Raw genomic sequence first — 21,771 nt, forward strand, 5'->3', positions numbered from 1 at the left:
AGTACAATGGGAAAATTAAGGTCAATTGATACGGAGACCACTAACTGTGAAATCGTTTGCCCCTCGGCCAAAGTAAGTGTGCCGGCAGAATCCAGTTAGTGCAGAGCTGTTAGACGCCTCCTCTCCGCACTTAGGATTCCACATTGCTCGTCAGTGATAAATAAAATGCCCATTACTCACTGGTTTGATTGGAAGTGCACATTTAGCAGCATGGGAGCTGTTTGGAAATATCATCATGTTCAGTCAATGGTTTGTGCTGAAAATTGATTTATTATGTGACATTAGATAAGACACTATTTAAATAGATGTTAAATGGCCTATAATTCATTAAGGGTATACTAGCTATATTTACTGGGATACTACTGGGGTCAGTTATAAAAAGGGAGTGTTCATCCTACTGACGACTTTTGGATCTAAGGTAATTTTTAAAGGGGGTCCTCATTTTTAAATGAGATTCAATGTTGATAAATCTAAAGTCATGCACCTGGGATGTAAAAATATCCAAGCCACTTATACCCTTAATGGGACTGCACTAGGCAAATCCATTATGGAAAAGGACCTTGGAGTCCTTGTAGATAATAAACTTGGCTGTAGCAAGCAATGCCAGTCAGCAGCATCAAGGGCAAATAAGGTCTTGAGCTGTATTAAAAGGGGCATAGAGTCAAGGGAGGAGGGGGTCATTCTTCCACTGTATAGAGCACTTGTAAGGCCCCATCTTTAGATAGCTTTAAGAAGGGGTTGGATGGCTTTTTCGCAAGTAAGGGAATACAGGGTTATGGGAAATAGCTCATGGTCCAAGTTGATCCAGGGACTAGTCCGATTGCCATTTTGGAGTCAGGAAGGAATTTTTCCTCCTCTAAGGCAAATTGGAGAGGCTTCAGATGGGTTTTTTGCCTTCCTCTGGATCAACTGGCAGGTAGTTAAAAAAAAAAAAAAGTTGAACTCGATGGACATGTGTCTTTTTTCAACCTTACTTACTATGTTACTATGTTACTATGTTACTATGTCCTCCACCCTTTTTTCATAATTTTGGGCAGTTACAATGGCCCCATGTGTTAAAGGGGAACTATCGCAAAAATGAAGATTTAATGTAAGCTTCAGCATACTGAAATAAGAAACTTTCTAAATACAATCGGTAAGATACAACTTACCGAAACTCCGCTTGTGCTCCTCTTCAGAAAAGACGACGATCCATCGTGCGACGCTCAATTTCTCCTCCCTGGCTATCTCCTATAAGGAAGGCAGGGAGGAGAAATCGAGCACCGCACGATCGCCTTTTCTGAACAGGAGCACAAGCGGAGTTTCGGTAAGTTATTTCTTAATAAAGACTTAGCGATTTCAACGTTTAATTTGTCTTTGTGTTTTTTTTCGTTGTATACTAACAAATTTGTTTTAAAAAAATTTGATGTTACAGGTCTTTTAAGTTAGAAACATTGTATCTTTTTCTGGCTGTTCAATGTTCAAGTACAAATGTGGGACTGCGGGTTGAGCTGTCAAAAGCAGGACTGTCCCGCTCAATATGCCAATAGACACCCTTTTACATCTTTTCCTTGGGATTGATGATGTTTGTCTCCCCAGTGTCTTCATTCTATAATCTGGAAGCCCTATCCCCAATGTTAGTATGAATTATAATGATTGGATAGGAAGATAAAAGAATGTGTGGATGGGCCACCACCATAGGAGCTTAAATATGTAGTCCACATAGAACAATAAATACTGCCACAACAGTATGTTTAGCAGGCAAATAATAATAATAATAATAACAGGTATATCACTTTTAGCTACAAGTCAGTGAGAGCTCTGGAGAAATGGTAGAGCTGTTCCTTGTTAACTGGGAGAAACACATCTACATCCAGGAAATGTGCTGAACAAACACAAATGCAGCCCACAGCATAAATCTTAAATGTAACATTAAAAGGGAATAATAAGACTATACAATGAATAAATAAGGGGATTGCCCTCATATGACAGGTACATACAGTTTTGCATTCAGTGATGCTATAAATAATCAGCATTATTCCACAGACATTTAATTATATTCTGTAAGAAGTCAGGAGTCATTTATAAAGGGGCACACCATGCAAAGGTATATACAGGTATCCAGCTATCCAGAATGCTTAGGACCTGGGTTTTCCAGATATGGAATAGTCCATAATTTGGATCTTTATACCTTCAGTCTATTAGAAAATCATGTAAACATTAAGGGGCAGATTTATCCAGGGTCCAATTGAAAATTTGAATTCAAAATTGAAAATTTCAAGTTTTTTTTATAGTCAAAACTGTCAAATTATCGAGATTTATCATACTCCGGCCCGTTAAGAACTTGAATTTGACTATTCGCCACCTAAAACCTGCTGAATTGATGTTTAAGTCAACTCGAGACGTCCAAGGATCAATTCTGAGTTGTTTGCAGCCTACCTGACATCCAAGTTTTTTACGGAGAAAAAATTTGAATTGAGTTTTTAAAAACTGGAATTATATTCTAATTCAATTCGCGTTTTCAGGTCGACCCTATTCACCCGAGTTTTAAAAATTTGATTTTATATAATTTTTTGGAATGGTCGAATTTCGAGTTCTTTTTTAAAAAACTCACATGAACTCAAAATTCGACCTTTGATAAATGGGCCTCCCAATAAACTCAATAGGCTGTTTTTGCTTCTAATAAGGAATTATATTTTTAATTATTATTAGTAATATTTTAGTTGGGATCAAGTACAAGGTACTGTTTTATTGTTACAGATAAAAGGGGAAACTTTTTTCTTTTTTTAAAAAAAATTAATTATTGATTATAATCTAGTGCAGTGATCCCCAACCAGTAGCTCGTGAGCAACATGTTGCTCTCCAACCCCTTGGATGTTGCTCCCAGTGGTCTCAAAGCAGGTGCTTGTTTTTAAATTCCAAGCTTGGAGGCAAGTTTTGGTTGTATAAAAACCAGTTGTACTGCCAAACAGAGTCTCAATGTAGGTTGACAATCCACATAGGGGCTACCAAATGGCCAATCACAGCACTTATTTGGCACTCACATAACATTTTTCATTCTAGTGTTGCTCCCCAACTCCTTTTTCTTCTGAATGTTGCTCACGGGTTCAAAAGGTTGGGGATCCCTGATCTAGTGTATGGGAGAGATGGCCTTTCCATAATTCTGAGTTTTCAGGATAATGGGTTTCTGGATAATCAATCCCATACCTGTACACCAAGAAGCCCGACCTACTAGGATACATTGGGACAAAGTATCAGACAAGCTCTACATCTCTATGTGCCCCTCTATATGTGTTCCTTTATACTGTATAATACTGGCATTTCTGAAGTGTCACTTTTGGCACATGAGGTATAGAATGACCATGAGTCAATTTCAACTGTCAATTTAAAGTGTCTGCAGTGCTATTTGTCAGGATATTGTTATTATTAGAACTAAGGAGACTGGGTTTTCCCATATGTACAAAGATTTGTGGGAAGGGGTTAATTTGCCTTTTTCAAATGTTTGATTTTCAATTAATATAATATTTTCTTTGTTTTATTCTGATTGTTTTTGTAATTTTGATTATTTTAAATGAAATTCCCTCTATATGTGTTTAAGAAACAGTAACAGAAACGTGTAATTACTATATAATGTACTGTTACCCTGCACTGGTAAATGTATGTGTTTGCTTTAGAGAGACTACCATAGTTTATATGATTAGGCTGCTGTATATTCAGCCATTTATGCCAAAAAAAAGGAGAAAAGGCACAGGTTACTTAGCAGATAACAGATAAACTCTAATAGAATGTAGTAGTATTGTACAGAGTGCATCTGTTATTTGATATGTAACCTGAGCATTAAATGGCAGCCCCCGTGGCTACAAAGCAGCTTGTTTATATAAACTATATTAGTCTTTCTGAAGCAAACACACCAATTATACCAGTTCAGGGAAATTATACTTTATCATGATATATTATATATTTTAAATACTTTAATACTTTGGTTTTAAGTTAGTGTACTCATTGGAAAAAATTCTTTGAGTTCTGGTCTAGAAGCCTTGCTTATTCCCTATATCATGTTCCTGTCTGGCTGCAAGATTACTCCTACACACTGATTGCTCTTCATAGAGATGTACTGTAAGGGCCACTTCTGCGCAATGTGTGAATCACAAGGGTTTTCATGCTGGCGCATTCATTATTAGTCGAGTTACCAACCAGAACAGATGCTAGTGTACCATGAGATTTCAAGGAGAAAAGCTGTATTCTTTAACTATGGTATTACAAGCTCACGTGGGAAAATGGTCTGCATCATAAATGTTCAAACCAATTAAAATTGTGTCTACCACTTACCAAGGTCACGTGGAGGCCTAGGTTCACTGCCCTGAGATTTCTGCTTAGGGAGGGGACCCCATAAACAAATGTATTTAATCCCTTTAGCCCTAAACAAGCCGGGAATGCGACCATCCCCCAATTTGTCTTGCTGAACTCTACCAGGTTCGGGCAGGCATGCCTGTTCAAGAGGACTTCCTGGCAGGTCCCAGTCATAGACAATTCCCATTAGCCTTTTTTCCAACCCAGGCCTAAATTATATGAATTACTATAGTCCTGTCTACATCTTAGGGGCATATTTTATTTTTTTAATGGTCAAAACTCTCAAATTTGAATTGTGAATTATCCAAACTTGATTTGAGTTTCAATTCGAATTTTAAATATCATACTCTGTCCCTTTATATACTCGAATTCTACTATTCGCCACCTAAAACCTGCCAAGTTCATGTATAAGTCAATGAGAGACATCCAGGGACCAATTTGGATGTTAGTAGCCTTCCTATACAAAGTCCAATGACTGCAGCACACTGTTAGTTGTAGTTCACTTTCAACATTGTGATTTTATTAGCTCATGTGCAGGTAGACAAAAAGGGGGGCTACGTTTCCAACCTCACAGGGCCCTTTCTCAAGCCTCCTAGCTTTCTAGTAGCCTTCCTGACATTCGAGATTTTTTCAGAGAAAAAAATCAAATCGAGTTTAGTCAAATTCGATTCGAGTTTTCGAGTCTGTAAAATTTTGACCGAGTTTTAGAGATTTGATTTTTTTAATAAATTACTCCCCAGTTGAATTTCTAGTATATTCAAATTAAATTTAATAGAGTTTTAAAAAAACTCACATGAATTCAAAATTCGACCTTAAATAAATGTGCCTCCTCGAGTTGTAAGAGTGAGCCCTATGTGTCAGGTTCTCTGGTGTGCCCAGTCCATGACTGGACAGTACTAGAAACTGATTGTAAGGCCCACAGTAAATAAAGGCCCCCTACACCGAAGTATGTCTTTAAAATTTCCATTTTGCTTCAAATACTTGCGGATAGTAATGAAAAGATAAAAAAGCAGGGTTAAGGTAAAAAAAAGCAGCTTTGGGGTTTTGGAAACCCAACTTGTGTGGTTGCAGTTGGAGAACATCCAAATTCACTTGAACCAAAGGCCATTTACTGTAGCCCTCTACAATCTCTCATATACTGCCTACATTTCGATAACCTCTTTGATACACCGTTACTAGCGTCCCTAAATAGGGACTTTTTATTTTATTTTTTTAAATAAAAGACACGGATTTAAGTAAGAACTAAAAAACTAAAATACATTTTGGAGTGTTTAGTATAGAAATATCATATTATTGATTCTTATTTTCTCTCTGCTTCTAAATTGTATTTTCATTATTAACTGTTAAAGGCTCCCTCTACCGACATTCTTCAATCTGCCAGGAGACCGCTCTAGGCCAACCAACTAATTCACAATGGAGGTGCTGTAAATCAAGAAAATGTTCTCGTTCATTTCTGTAATATCCTATCTGCTGCTTTCTTATTGAGAATATTTCATGGAATATTACCCTGAATGTACAGCTTTTTATTACTGTTACATACTTTTCATTAGGCTGCTGTAGAGCTGGAGATATCAGCACTGCAATACCCTGAAGAATACAGCATCCAGCTAACGCAATCAAATGGCAGATTTCACTTAGCAATCGTAGCCCTGTACCGAACAAATCATTTTAAGAAACTATTTCTGTTTTTAAGAATGTTCCTTTTCCCCACAAGCTAAGCTTGGCCAACAACTAGGTCTTCTACTTCAATGTGCCAATCATTCTAATCCTCGGCTCAGGGTAAATAAAAACTGCACTGCATTATGATGCTGGAGATTAGTGCAACAGCAGCTCTATGTTTAGCAGTTCACACTTCTAACATACCTTTTCGTTGGTACCTTGCTATTATTTATAATAGATTCTAATAGTAGAAAAAAGAGAACATTAATGGGAAACCACCTATAAACTGTTTATTTGGCATAATGAATGAAAACATTATTCTAAGCGTCTTTCCAGTGTACATTAATTAGGCATTTTCAATCTTCTCAATGGTTTAAAGTGTTTAGTGATTTTTAATGGCCTCATTAAATTCAACAGAATTATTGTTCCGAGAAATCCTATCAATTGACTCATCACCACAAGAATATTGGAATCCAGTTGTATGTTGATTGATGTGCCCATCGACAAAGAGTTTGCATAAATGAGAATATACTGTAAATATATTTGTATAAATGAGAATATAAATTTCCATGGACAGAAGTGAAACTTTAAAGTGTCAGCTTTCAATAGGATAAATAAAGCATCTCAGCAGCTAAGAAAGGTCTAGTATATATCAATGCCGTGCACTGAAACATGTTTCAGTATTGCCCGGACACAAACAGGGGTTTTCCCTGTTTTTAGATGGTATCGAAGCTCATACTGTTCTTTTCTGTTATGATGAGAAGGGTCTTGGGTTGCCAAAAATGCTGCCAAAAAATTCTTTCTGCTTCAATAGGGAAATGGGCATGGCCATGATGTAAAAGGGGCAGGCCATGATGTAAAAGGGGCAGGTCATGATGTAAAAGGGGCAGGCCATGATGTAAAATGCACTGAAGAGTGATGTAAAGGGGGCAGATTATTAGGTGAGCTGGGCAGGGAGAAGAGAAAAAAAACAAACCTTGATGCAGAGATTGCAAGAGGGTCTGGGTGGAACAACAGTGAATAAAAAACGAACTGGCAAAATCCATTGCCAGTAATTTTGTACAACTGTCTCTGTCCCCAGCATTGACTGGTATATTACCAGCTAGGTCAGTGAATCCCTACAAAGAGTTAACTCACAAGCAAAGGTCTCAGGTATCAAATGCTATAGTTGCCTACAACCAATGATACATAAATCAATCAATCACATAAACATATTTTCCAGTTAAATTGATATGTATCAGTATTGGTCAAAATTATCATAATTTCTTTTTTTAAGGAATCAATATGATTCGACCACATTTTAAAAGGGTCTTAAAAGTGCCCCACCCTGTCCCCCCAGTTCTTTTAAAAACTAAATGAAAGACGCATGAGTGAGAATGCAGTTACCACCACTACGTTATTTATCGTGCTCTTAAATTATATATGAGGATTATTGTATAATTTTTGTTTCATTATCAATTACATGAGGAGGAACAACAAACCTGTAGTTGACTAATAAGGCCTCCAGCTCCAACAACAATGATGTCAGCTTTAGGGATGGGCGAATTTGACCCGTTTCGTTAAAAATTCGCCGCCGGCGAAATGTCGCAGACGCCCATTAAAGTCTATGGGCGGCAAAAATATTTTGTTGCACGGCTAAATTTTTTTGACACGCGTCTTTTTTTTTTTGACGCACAACGCCATACAAGTCTATGGACGTCATTTTTTTAGGCGAAACAAGGCGAAAAAATTCGCCCATCCCTAGTCAGCTTCCTCGGATTTCCCCAGGGTTACCTGGTTTTGGAGCCCTCCTCCTCATTCCTTTCATTTCCCAATTACTTACAATTTCACCTTGATGTTAATGTGCATGGCCTGCACCCGGGCCTGCGAACTACTAGTTCCGTTACAGTCACTGACCCTAGAGTAATTATTTATTATATTAAATAATATGCTGATTTGTAGTCTGGTAGGCATCAGTGCATAGGTCCCTTTTTAAGTCTTAAATCTGAAATCTACTATTGATAAACCTGCCCTTATGCCTGGAATTCCAAACATTGGATTGGCAGGACTGGAATCAGAACAGCAGCGTTAAAATGTTCACTGCAAGATAAATGCCTTTTTACAGCATCTTAATATGTTGCACAGTATAGCACTATAACCTAGATATATCAGACAGAAGTAGAAACAGGAAAACAAAGCAGAAATTGAAGTAAATACTCATTGACTATTTGAATAATTGTATTAATAACTTGTATTTAAAGTGCAACACAACCATATGCCAAATGAAAATGATAATTTAAAATGGCACTATTTATATAATGATTACCTGTAAATAATTTTGAAAAACAAAATTAGCTTCTGTTCGGTTCTGCCTTGTGTAGGGGATTCTCGTAGGTTCATAAGGAACTGTTAAATTGGGAAACACAGCGGAACTAATCAGCAAGATCCAATTGAATCATAATGGGGAACAAATTGGGAAAAGATAGCATCAAGTTCCAATGTGGTCCTTACTCAATTCATGTTTTAAACCTTCCTGATCAATATCTGGCAGATGTTCTACAGAAACCAATCAGGAAGGGCTTCCCAAAGGTCTCAAGTCCAATAAGCTGTGGCTCAGTTTGGAGCTGCCAAGTCTGCAGCTTTTATTGACCATTGTATCACCTGCTTAGTACCCTAGGACAGCATGATAAGGGCACTAAAATTCCATTAAAATATCTCTTTAGGCCCAAATCCTTTTAGTTTTACTATGAACCATTGTATTTTACACAATGGTCTTGTCCATCCATTGAAGCCACACCATGACACAATGGTCCCTACATATTAATAGTTCCATATTTGTGAAGCAGATGGACACAATCTTGTGATTTTCTTTAGTTATATACAACCTAAATATTGCTGTTTTTTGATCAACCAATAAATCCACTAACGTTTGCTTCTTCATCATGGTAGGAAAAGTACTTTTTGTATTATATAAGAAGAATGCCTAAGGTGGAGGTACTTGGAACATTGCACTGTTCAGGTTGGGTCACCTTCATCCATATTAATATAGTGAAATGTTCTCCTAGAGAAGATGACAATGGCATGCATAAATAGTCCTGCATTCAATCTTGCAATGCAGCTCAGTGGTTGGGGTAGATCTACCCTGCCTCCTGCCACTTGAGATTAATACAAGGCTCTCGGAAATTTCAATATTTATTTATATTGAGCAGACTATAAAATCCTGTATCTGAGAGAAAGGTGATGGTCAAGATTTTATCCCCTTGAAACTTCCATGAAACCATTTGGGTTTAGGAGTAAATAATCTGTAGTGATGGGTGAATAAATTTGGCTGGCGCGAATTTGTGGCGAATTTCCGAGTTTCACTGCTGGCGAATAAATTCACGATACTTCGGCGTAAAAAAAATTTTGGACGTGCATCCGAGAAGTCACTCGTGTCAAAATCGCTGCACATCAACACTTTTGACTTTAACGCTGGCGTCAAAATTGATGCAGGCGTCAATTTTTGCGTTTCACAGATTTTTATCACAAATTTTTTGCCGTTTCGCGAATTTCGCGGCAAACCGAAAGAGGAGAAATTTGCCCATCACTAGGAATGATATAAAAACACCTCCTTATTCTAAACTCAGACCACTATCGAGCTTTGAAAGTTACTTCCAAGATGGTCTGAGCATAAAAAAGGAATGGCAAAGATTTATGGTCTTTTAGGAGAACTAAAGATAACAAATAAAAAAACAAACAAATACAAAAAGTATTGTAGATAAAGGGGCCTTGATGCTCCGAAAGCTTGCAATGTATTTTTTTATTGTTAGCCAATATAGGTATCACTTCTACAATACTTTTTGTATTTGTTTGTTTTTTTATTTGTTATTTTTGCTACTGGCTAACACGGTACCACAGTTTTTGTTTTAGTGAACTAAAGGAAATACAGAAAATTCTACACATGCTTAAATGGGAACAGATTTATTCACACTTCACTGTCAATGAGTTGTAAGGAAGAGGACTGGATACAATATTTAGGGGCAAATTTACTTATGGTCGAATATAGAGGGTTAATTAACCCTCGATATTCGACTGCCAAATGGAAATCCTTCGACTTTGAATATCCCCATAGGCTAACATTGAGTTCGGTAGGCTTTAGGTGGCGAACTAGGTGGTCGAAGTTTTTTTTAAAGAGACAGTACTTCGACTGGTCGAATAGTCGAACGATTTTTAGTTCGAATCGTTCGTTTTGAAGTCGAAGTCGTAGTCGAAGTAGCCAATTCGATGGTCGAAGTAGCCAAAAAAAACATTTGAAATGTGAAGTTTTTTTTATTCTATTCCTTCACTCCAACTAAGTAAATGGGCCCCAAGTGTCTGACGGGACACAACATGCCCCTTCTTACAGGTCTTGGAGGAATTGAGTTGATTTCAAGTCAGTCTATAAAGGGTTTGTTATCTAATAACGGGAATACAAAGCAAAAGTCCATGTTGATACCTTCAAGCTCCAAATAAAAAGACCTGTACCTTTTTATATGAATGCACTTAAAACCCCAATGCTCCATTCTACATTAAAGTTTTTCCACTGGTCACCTATGAACATTATCCTACTTGTTGCTTTATAGCTATGGGGCTATATAGTAGAAAAAACCAGAAGCTGGGATGAGGCACATAGACAAACCACCAGGGTGCATTACTAGGGATTTACAGGTACATTATAGAAACAGCCCTCTAAAACACTGTATTGATCAGGGCCTGGTGCTCAGCTGGTGTGTCACATTCCATTTGCTTGTATGGCTAAGGGGTTGGTTGAATTTACATGCATACAGTTCTCCATTCCCCTACATTTCATTAACCAAACCATATCACTGATGAAAGGACCAGGATCTGTACTTGAAATGCCCCGAGGGAAAATCTATCCCCTTCCCCTCGATTAATATATCTGGCTTTGAGTAATGGACTACCTGCTGCATTTTGCTGCCGGGTACACTTTGTCCATCCAACTTAAGTTTATTACTGTCCACACAATTACTCAGGGGGCGGTTCTGCTGCAGAACAGGAACTCGCCGAGAATTGATGATGAGAAATCATTTTGCTTTCCAATAAAGGTTATTTTGATTAGGGAATTGATTATATTGCAGACACTCAGGAAAATGGAATCGGCTGAAAAATGAAGAAGAGGACGAATGCCTTTTGAAGAGAAGCATAAAAAAATAAATAAAACCCGGAGTCACCAATCCATGGGCAGTGTTTAAAGACAAAGCGGCACATTTAGGCATTGGTTTTAAAGCATTAGCTGCCAAAATCAGATACGGTTGGAGAACCAGACACAAACACAGCTGTACAGACAAATGCACATTTCTGGAGACGCGCTGTCCATTGGACGAGATTAAAAAATGCTAAAGAATGGAATGGGATGCGTATTGAGCTGGTCAGATATTAAGCGTAGAATGGGAAGAAGGGACAAGGGACCCATGCAATCTATTTCAGGACAAATAAGACTGACTTTAATAAAGGTTTAAAGGGGATGATGCCACTGGGACATAATTGACTCTCAGAACATATATTGCTTCTAGAGATGCCGGAGCACTACGCCATTTGACATGCCTTTTCCTTAGGAGGTAGGGGAATTAAAAGCACAAAGGCCTTATATATTACATACCTTTTATATTGAACACAGTAGGCCTGTCTCATTTTCCTGAGTTGTAAGGCTGAGTATAACACATTAGGGGTAATATGATAGCTTTCCACCAGAATGTAATTACTGTGCCAATTCCTTCACTAGTGAATCACAACCGAATGGCAGAAATTGGATTCATTGGAACATCAACCATCATGCAAATGAACAGTGGAGCTTGGGAATGGGATTAGCAAAAAAAGACTCACCAAGATAAAAAATTTAGCTACTGGGTTAGAAAAAAAACCCTTAAGATTTGCCATATTTGGCCAATCCTTGACTGTATCTGAATGAATGATTTGCAGGAAGGAGGGATACTAAATGAGGAGTCATACATGGCATGGTCACAGTCAAAGTGTTCCACTTCTTCAGGTCTAGTTGAAATGATCAGAACAACAGGAAGTCAAGGGGAACTGTGGCTCTTTTTCACTTCCTCTTCTGTCAATTTACCAATATCAATACTAATATATATATCTATATATCTATCTATCTATCTATCTATATATATATATATATATATATATATATATATGTAATCTGAGATCAGAGCTATGAGCAAGCAGGGAGAGACTCAGGCAGGAAGTGATGTCACAGCAAGCTAATATGGCAGCTGCTATCATAAACATACAGAGACAGTGTCTAGAGCTGATTACTCAGGTATGGAAAAGCATTCTAAAAAATAAAAATGGCATTCTAACATGCACTGTTGTGGCTAATCTATTGGCAATAAACTGCCTTGGTAGCTTTCCTTCTCCTTTAAAGATGGTCGGTGACCGATACAACCAATTAGAAGTTGTTGGCATCTGACTCCAGTCAAAATGCAAAGTAAACCCGTGTTGCCAGAACAATGCCAGAACATTTTGTCTTTTCTGTTCATGCCAGAAAGAGTTTGGATACTTTATTGATACTGGTTGTGGTATTATATATATAGGTGTAAAATCACATTATTCAAACCAGTACTACATTTATAGAACCCTGGGAAAACAATTTGTCTGTAATCATGTAAAGAAGATATGTATTCATGAGGGGGTTGTGCACCATGCCTGCAAAGGACACCCAAAAGCCCCAGTGTGTTTCTGTTTCCCCTCCTTAACTCCTGAGGACCCTGACCATATGTGTGTTTGATTGCAAGCTTCAATGAAGCAGGGACTGAACCAGATGATGAAACATTCCCTGTGAAAGAAGCTAACTCATGGATGGTCGTATGCATTAAAAAATATGCTGTAATTTTAATTGAAATAGCTACCAAAAATTTGGGTTTAGTTTAAGAGAGAATGGCAAGTTCTAAGTAAATTTAGTTTTAAGTTTAATAATTAATTTTCATTATTAATTTTTAATAGTCCTTAATTATTTGACTTTTTCTTCTGACTATTTCCAACTTTCAAATGGGGCCACTGACTCCAGCAGACAAAAAACTATTGCTCAGTGAGGCTACAATACCATTGTAATCGTTACTTTTTACAACTTACTTTTATATTCAGGTCCTCTCCTATTCATATACCAGTCTCTCATTCAAACCACTTCCTGGCTGCTAAGGTAATTTGAACCCTAGCAACCAGAAAATGGTAGAAATTCCAAAAAAAATTGGAAACACGCATCTCTGTGTCCCAAGGGAAATGAACATTTGATGACGTTTCCTTGAGTCCCCTTAATTATGGATTAATAGGAATTGGTGATGTGCGAATAAATTCGGCAGGTGGGAATTCGCAGCCATTTTCCGTGTTTTGCCGGAGGCGAATACATTTTGTGAAAATTCGCCAGTGAAAATTTGTGGGATAAGTCGCTTGTCGTGCGCCAACATTATTCAGAAGCTGATTGACTAACGCCGGCGTCAAAGTTGACGCAGGCATCAAAATTCGCGTTTCGAAAAATTTTCACAGTTTTGCAAATTTCGCAAATTTTTCGCCGACCGAAACGGGACAAATTTGTCCATCACTAGTAGGAATGGCTCTGTGTAAAGTTAAAAAAAGCTTACTGAAGAATGCAGTATTTACTGTATGGTGAAGGTCAGAAGAAGTCCTGTAGGTGTGAATATTGTGCAAGATCATTACATCGTTGATTAGGTGTAGGCTGCAGTTTAGTTAAATGATGATAAATGACAGAGGGATTATTTCAGATCATTCTGATTTTGTATTTGCAGATTCTTTGGTTAGAAGTGACATGACTCACTGAGGGAATAAATGTTGGGTACAAAGGTCAGAGTCAAAGCTAATCCTTAGCTGGAAGATGAAGAAATGAGTCATAACTGTTTTCTTAGGGGAGAAAAATGACTCAATAAGTCAGCTTCGTTACCATTTTGGGGGAAAGGCCCAGCGCACCGTGCGACTCCCTAATTTCTATGCAAGAAAAAAAAATCATCCTTTCTTGGAAACTGCCTACTAGGGATGGACAAATTTTTTCGCCGCAGAAATGACGCCCATAGACTTGTATGGTGTTGTGCGTCAAAAAAAAAAAAAATTTTTTGACGCCCATAGACTTTAATGGGCGCCGGCGACATTTCGATGGCGCCGAATTTTTGGGGTGAACTGAAACAGGTCAAATTCACCCATCCCTACTGCCTACTGCACCCACCTTCAATCAGTGGAAATCTTTAATAGTAGTAGTGCATACTCTTTACAAGATGACAGTAGTTTCTGTGCTGCCATGTAGTAATTATCTGTATTAATTACTAATCAGCCTTATATTGTGACATTTCTATTCTATGTGCACTGTATATTGTGAGTGGGTCCCTAAGCTCAGTAAGTGACAGCAGCACAGAGCATGTGCAGTGAATCAGCAGAAAAGAAGATGGGGAGCTACTGGGGCATCTTTGGAGACACAGATCTTTACTGCTAAAGGGCTGTGGTTGCCTTGGGCTGGCACAGAAGCACAAAACATTATGTACAACATTTCTAGCTACTTCTTTAGTTAGGCTTTAGTTCTCCTTTAAGTAGCAATAATTTGATGAGTGATATACAATATATTAAGGATTTCCATATGTTTGCCTGTGATCATGGAGACACCCAAGCACTATTATATAATATATTTAGTTTAGAAAAGAAGGCAGGGCAGCTATTTGAAGGTCATGGAAGCTGTATTTTAGCAACCACTGCATTTTGGACATCTCTGGAGTAAGGTAAAATTTAACTTACAGAGCTGGCTTCCAAGATGTCTCTCCAAATGGCAGTCTCATCTGTTGCATTTGAAAACTCCAACAGGTTATCCAGCACCACTTGTCCAATAAGGTCATGACGGGAGAAGCGATCAAAGTCATAGATACTGAAGTGCAATTTGCGATTCTGCAGTTCATTAACGGGCACATTGAAATGGAATGTCTCATTAAAGATTGGGTTAAGAGTCTTCCGGTGAACCTTGGTCTGAAATTTTTTCTTGCGATCAGGCAGCAGATACATCTTTACATAGGGGTCGGAGAAACCATTTGCATCCTTTGCTGGTAGATCTAATGCCTTCAGGATCTTCACCACTAGCTGCTCAGAGTTGTAGGCATAGCGAAGAATTAAGCTGATACGGCCACAGCTGGTAGCCTCCTGCTTCTTCATCTCTGCATCGGCTGATCGTTGCTTGTACAACTCTGGCTTGATCTGTCCAATGCTGGTGGCTTGTTCTGGCTTTTCATCCACATGACCTGAAAAATCAGGGCTAGACAACTGTGTGGTCATGGGTCTGGGCAGAGTACTATACCTGCAGGCAAAGAGCACAGCAAATGTACATGAGTTGGTTTAATTATTCATAGGCATGCATCAATATCAGCTTTAATGAACATATGACAATCAATAATAACAGTATATTGGTGTAATATCTTATTCCGAGCTAACCACTCTCATCATTCAGTCTCTGAAATAAATATGGCTGTTATCTTTAACTTTAAGCTAATACTTTTTCCTAATGTGAATCCATACAGAGTGAATCCCATCTGGACCATTAGACCAGCATATCTGTTTTCCCTCATGTGTCAGCATACAGATGGAGCAACCCATTTGGCTCATAAGGTTCACCATGAACTACGAAGCCCCTTTGTTCAAACAGGTTATTAATTATCACATCTTTCTCCATTGAAATGAATGCCTGGACATGCTTGACATGATGCCTTCCAATAAGTCCCCACTAGTGATGGATGAATATCTCCCGTTTCACTTCGGTGAAAAATTAGCGAAACTCGAAAATTGACCCTCGTATCAATTTTGATGCTGGCGTCAAAGTCAAATAGTGTTGACGTGCCACGGTTTTGTCAATGGGACAAACTCAGATGACAGTGGTTTACTGACTATCTCTTACTTTTTTTTACTCTACATTATTATTATTATTATTATGACACAAAGTCAGTTTCACATTTAGGAAGACAACCAAAGGCTCATTTGCCAAACACTCTAAAAAAAATTCATTATTATCCACAGTGGAATATTTTATTTTCAGAATTCCAGGGTAATTGAACCGGACACAATCAGGAACAAAATGATGTAAAGATGTTCACCCATTAGTAAACTGGAAGCCCTTACTTTTATTTCAACCATATGCAATTCAACTAGTGCCCCTAGACATGAAAGGAAGCCCCTGGTTTACCATCTGATCAAGCCAGATTTATAGGGAATCTAAACCCAACTGTAAATCTGTCCCGTTGTCCCAATTAGCCCTTAATTACACATGGAAAACAATTCACTAGTTAAAATTCCAAAAATATAATCATAGAAGCAAGAAAATTCACCAATGTAATTGCCAGCACTAGGTCAGCCATCTTTCTGTTATCAGAGATTATTACAGGTATGGGACCTGTTATTCAGAATGCTAGGGACCCGGGGCTTTCCAGATAATGGATTTTTCTGTAATTTGGATTTTCATTTAATGTAAACATTAAATAAATAGCACAAAAGGCTGGTTTTCCTCCAATAAGGATTAATTATAGCTTAGTTTGGATCAGGTACAAGCTACTCTTTTATTATTACAGATTAAAGGAAATTTATTTTTTACAAATTTGGATTATTTGGATAAAATTGAGTCTATGGGAGGCAGCCATTCTGTAGTTTTCTGGATAATGGGTTTCCGGATAACAGATCCCATACCTGTATATAATTTTTGCCTTATTATGTTACAGTGAAATCAAACATGGGGAAGACCAACATACTTATTTAGGGGCAGATTTACTAAGGGTCGAATTTCGAAGTTAAAAAAACGTAGAAATTCGACCCTCGAATTGAAATCCTTCGACTTCGAATATCGAAGTATTTTTCACCAAATTTAGCGTTCGAACGATCGAATAGAAATCGTTCGATCAAACGATTAAATCGTTCGAAGTGAACGATTCAAACGATTTTTAGCGATCGATCGAAGGATTTTTATTCGACCAAAAAAAACTTAGAAAAGTGCTCTGGAAGGTCCCCACAGGGTAACATTGCACTTCGGTAGCTTTAATTTGGCGAAATATGAAGTCAAAGTTTTTTTTAAAGAGATAGTACTTCGATTATCGAATGGTAGAAAAGTCGAGCGATTTTTACTTCGAAACGTTCGAATCGAAGTCGAATATAGCCTATTCGATGGTCGAAGTACCCAAAATTTTACTTCGAAATTCGAACTTGTATAACTTCGAAAATTCACTCGAGCTTAGTAAATCTGCCCCTTAGTGTTAGGAAACTGTGCTTAATGCTTTAAATAGCAGGAACAAAGAACGTGAAGGTAGATTTATACAGATCAGATGCATTTCTTATTTGAGGATTCTTTTGCATTTAATGCAACTGCTGACGCTGGAGGGTTGGGGAAAAGTGTTTTTCTTTCACAATATTGCTTTAAGATTATAACCCTGATGCTACTGGACTACAGCTCCCAGCATGCCTTAGCTGTGTAAAAAAAAGTGAGTAAAGTGTGGTTGAACAGTGCAGATTTGCAATATTAAGGTACAGGTATGGGACTGTTATCCAGAATGATCAGTTCCTGGGGCTTTCTGGGTAATGGGTATTTCTGTAATTTGGATCTGCATACCTTAAGTCAACAAAAAAAATCTTTTAAACGTTAATTAAACCAAATAGGATTATTTTGAGAAAACCCTCTCTCCTGATAAGGTGATCGCTAAATCAAGTTCCTATTTAATGGAACGGGTATCCAAGCAGCTTCCTAAACTGCACTCAATTTTAAGAGAAGAGGGATGAGGAACGAAGTGCTGCCGATAAGCTCAGGTGACAGTTGTGATCTGGGTAATCCTCCCTGACAACATCTCGGCACACTGTGACAGATAAGACAGCAAATCTCACTGGGAGATCTCCCCGATTCATTAAGGAACTGCCAGATATGCAGTTCAGTTCAGCTAAGTGTTTTCTGGATGTGAAAGTAGAGAGGGGTGTGTGTATGGATGCTGGGTTTTCATTTGGAAGGGTTGAACTTGATGGACTTTGTCTTTTTTCAACCCAATTTAACTATGTAACTATGTAACTAACTATGTGTAGGGACCTATAGGATCTATTAGGCTCCTATAGAGTTAATCCCCTACCTTTGCTTAAATTCTCTTTTCCTTTGTTATTGGGCCTAGCCCTTCTAACTGGTAAAGTGTAACATCCACACCTATTGGACAAAGAGTGTAATGACACTCCCCTGCCACACTGCTATATAGTGCTGTGTAGGGAGTGGCCTCTTCCTCTTTGGCTCCTGGTGTCTGTGCTGCTGGTGTTTCCCATTGAGCCTGGGATCACCAAGGCCCCAGTAAAGCCATTTACCCCAAAGGGACCTGTACCTTTGGTGCTGAAGTCGGGAACCAGGCAATCCCGTGAATGAGGATTAGCTATCATTAGGGCAGATCTGTAATAGTCTCTCTAGGAGAGAGAGATAGCTAGATTAAGGTAGCATGAGCAGTTCTGTGCTCCAACGAGGAGAATAGCAGGGAGTAGCCTCCCAAAGGCTTTTAAGGTGCCTTTAGTGTAAGGAACTCAGTGATAGGGAGTTCAGTTTAGCAGAGCACTGCCTGACCCCTACTTGATCGATCCTGTTTCACTTTGGTCGCTGGTCTTTGGGAGTGAGATATTCTTCCTACTGTTTGACTTGAGGAGTGACATCTGTACATGCTGCATCATCATCAATGCTATCCTTTCTCCTCTGTGATGTGCTAAATCCTACTACAACTCCTGCGTGAGTAAACCTGTGGTCAATTGCCTTTGCATATCCTTTTGGGTTCAATAAACCATTTCACTTGTTTTCACTATCTAAGAACCTCCTGGCGTCCATTATTCTATTTGTACTTATATGCCTGTGAGTTGTAGTTCAACTACAGTTTAAAGGGGAAGCTTCCATTTGGCGAAGGCTCTGCCCTGGGTGAGGATTCGCAATGTAACCCATGCTCACTACCTAGCTGGTCACCCTTAACTTCTAATTGGCAGATTAGGCCAGAAAAGCGTTACATTTTGGCGCCCAACGTGGGGCCCCGCCCCCAATCCAGGCTATATTTGTGTTTTTACAATTTTTGTGAAATTGTGCACTGTGTCTTTAAATTTTGCTGACAGGCTGCCGGACCCGTTAGGCAAAAGGCAGTCCTGCACGCACTTGCTATTTTTGGTGTGCGCATAGTAAGGCCGTGGGTTCGGGCTTGGTGGTTCTCCCCGTTTCCCCTATTCGCCTGCGCCACTAAAGTCCCGCCAGGCGCGTATTCGCTGGCGTTTTTGTTTTGCACTGGAGTCGTCGCTGGCGCCATTTTAGCCCTCGCGAGATTTTCAGGCGCCATCTTGTCCCGCGCAGATCCTGTTTGGCGCGCTTGGGCAAGGAGGCGGTCTATGACAATACGTCACCGCCGCCATTTTGTAGAGTGTTTTCACGAGGAAGGACGTGTATTAGCACAGCTCCCGCCTTGGCCTGCTCTACAAACCTAGCGACTGCTACGGAGAGTATTGTAAGGTACTTATGCTCCACTCTACCAGCGGATAGTTACTTAGCTACTCCCGCTCCTCACTGCGGATACCCAGACGGTTAATACCAACTTGTCAAGGTCCTCATGCCGCACCTTTACCGGTCCACGGCTGTGGCCGGATCCTGTGCGGAGTTCACACCAGGCTTTGTCCCAATACCCTGCGGCTGCGGGTACACCATTTGCCAACCATCTTTAGCCACAGTGGCAGCGGCTGATTTGAAGATTGGCGGAATCATGGGATGGGACGGCTGGCCTGATCCGGAAGCCGGTTCTGCTTCCAACAACTTTACCCTGAAAGACCCACTACCTGAAACAAGTAATAAGAGGTATGTGTGGAACGGCACTTTTGGGGAAAAATACATAACTGCCGGAATGTAAGTGATTGTGGCGTACTGTGGGCGCTGCGGTGCTGAAGGGGATAGAGCTTTCCGAAGAATTAGCTCTTCGTGCCATGTGTGTGGGTTTGGTTGCTGGATGGGGCCCCTAGCTGTTGTAGAGGAGTCCCCAGGGCCAATGATCATGTCCCCAGCACCTCCCGCACCAGAAGAGATTGTCCCCAGGGTGCCTGATGTCGCAGCTGTGACTGGCAATGAGCCTGCACCCCCTGCCTGTCCATCACCGATGCCACGCTGTTCAAGTCCCACGGCTGTGGGTGAAGAACAAGCCTCTGTTGCTATGGGGGCATTTCCCTGGATCCTCCCGCTAAAGATGCAACACCTGCCACACGTGGTAGGGGCCGCGGCCGCGCTTCCTCTACGCTTCCAAGGAGCACAGCTTCCACTAAAGGGAATGCTAATGTCTCCCAACCCAGTTCCTCTGCGGAGAGTAGCTTTCTCTCTATAGCATCTCCAGAGCCAGACTGGGCTGAAATGGATTTTGGACCTCTGCCAACTCCATCTTCATCGAATGATACAAGGTTTTTCTGTTTGAGCCACTGCCTCCTAAGAGCCCTGAAGTAGACAATTCCTTTGGGTCTCCCCTGGGCGTGCTGACCCTAAGAAGCAGCGCACCGTTTCAAGGATCCAGAGGATCATCAATATAAAGGTGTATGACCAGTGGGGCTATTACATGCCGTATGCCCCCGAAATGGGTGTATGACGAGATGGAAAAGCACCTTGATGAATGGATCTACGGGGAGCTCCTCAGGAAGGAGGGTATTGGTTCTGGAGGCCTCTTCCACAGTGACGCTACCAAGAGGGAGCGTGACCTGAACTTCCTTAGCAACGTGGTTCACGAGTGGTGGTACGGCCGTACCATCCTGAAGCACTATGTAAAAAGCTGCGGAAAGTTCCAGGAAGAGAAGCACTTTGGGCTTAGTGAGCTTATATCCAATGGGGGCCGCGTTGACAAGCCGCACCCCAACTACTACCTTTCATATGAGGACACACGGGCCAGATCATGCCTTGGGAGAGGGATCGAAAAGCCTTCCTTAGAGGAGGTGTGACTGTAATTCCTCCGGGTGTATGACCCCTCTATGTTTGCACAGCTCTCTCTGGGCTCCAGTTTGTTGAGACTTCCTTGAGGGGTTGTCTTTGTTTCTTTCATCTGGATTGATGCCCGTTTATTGGGGCCTTCTTCAAAGAAGTCGTCTAGATTGATGCCCTGTTTGGGCCTTCTTCATTTTTTTGTTCACCATTTTCAGTTGCTGGACTTATGGACATTGTCCAGGACCACTTGTAAATAGTTGGGTTCATGAGAAAGGACTGCTGAGCCCCCACCAAAACTCTTCTACCTCTAACTACTCGCTGAGTAGCACCTTTATTCTTGCCTTACTACTCCCCAAGTGGCTCTCAGTAACTTTGTACACTTGGGTAGGGGGGGGTGTGATATGGAATAAAGCTTTTGGTTATGGTGGGGTCATGTAACTCAACTGCACTGAAATGAGTGTTCATGTGTGAAAAGAAATGTATGCTAATTTTTCTTTTCAGCCAAGCCTGGGCCTGGACCTCCTGATACTCTATGGATGGTTCAAGTGTCGTAAGTTAAGTGCCTGAGTGTCCTTATGGGTTCTCATGAATGTAATAAAGTTATGCAACTGATGTTATTTGCACTGAAACTTACTCAACACAGTATTGCACTTTTGCTCTTTACTGTTCTTTTCTCCACAGTACCCATTGTTACCAGGTATTCCTCAGGAGGGGATACCAGAAGAGTGATGTTCAATGGTATTGTTGGTTTGCACTTGTATATTCACTTTGTTACTATTGTGTCTATATCATTTCACCATTGTCGGGACGAAATGGATTTTTCCCCCGGGTGTATGTAGGGACCT

The 21,771-nt window shown here is 39.9% G+C and overlaps 1 protein-coding gene across 3 annotated transcripts in view; it reads right to left on the reverse strand.

The window, feature by feature from the left end:
• LOC108697775 (synaptotagmin-C) overlaps window positions 1–21,771 on the reverse strand; it is a 144,784-nt gene that overhangs the window by 32,799 nt on the left and 90,214 nt on the right. For all 3 annotated transcript variants that reach the window (XM_041571588.1, XM_018228142.2, XM_041571587.1), the window contains exon 6: window positions 14,752–15,301. In XM_041571588.1, the coding sequence (XP_041427522.1) occupies window positions 14,752–15,301 (550 nt within the window). The remainder of the gene's footprint in view (window positions 1–14,751; window positions 15,302–21,771) is intronic.

The sequence above is a fragment of the Xenopus laevis genome, chromosome 7S (genome assembly GCF_017654675.1).
Source record: "Xenopus laevis strain J_2021 chromosome 7S, Xenopus_laevis_v10.1, whole genome shotgun sequence".
Lineage (NCBI taxonomy): Eukaryota > Metazoa > Chordata > Amphibia > Anura > Pipidae > Xenopus > Xenopus laevis.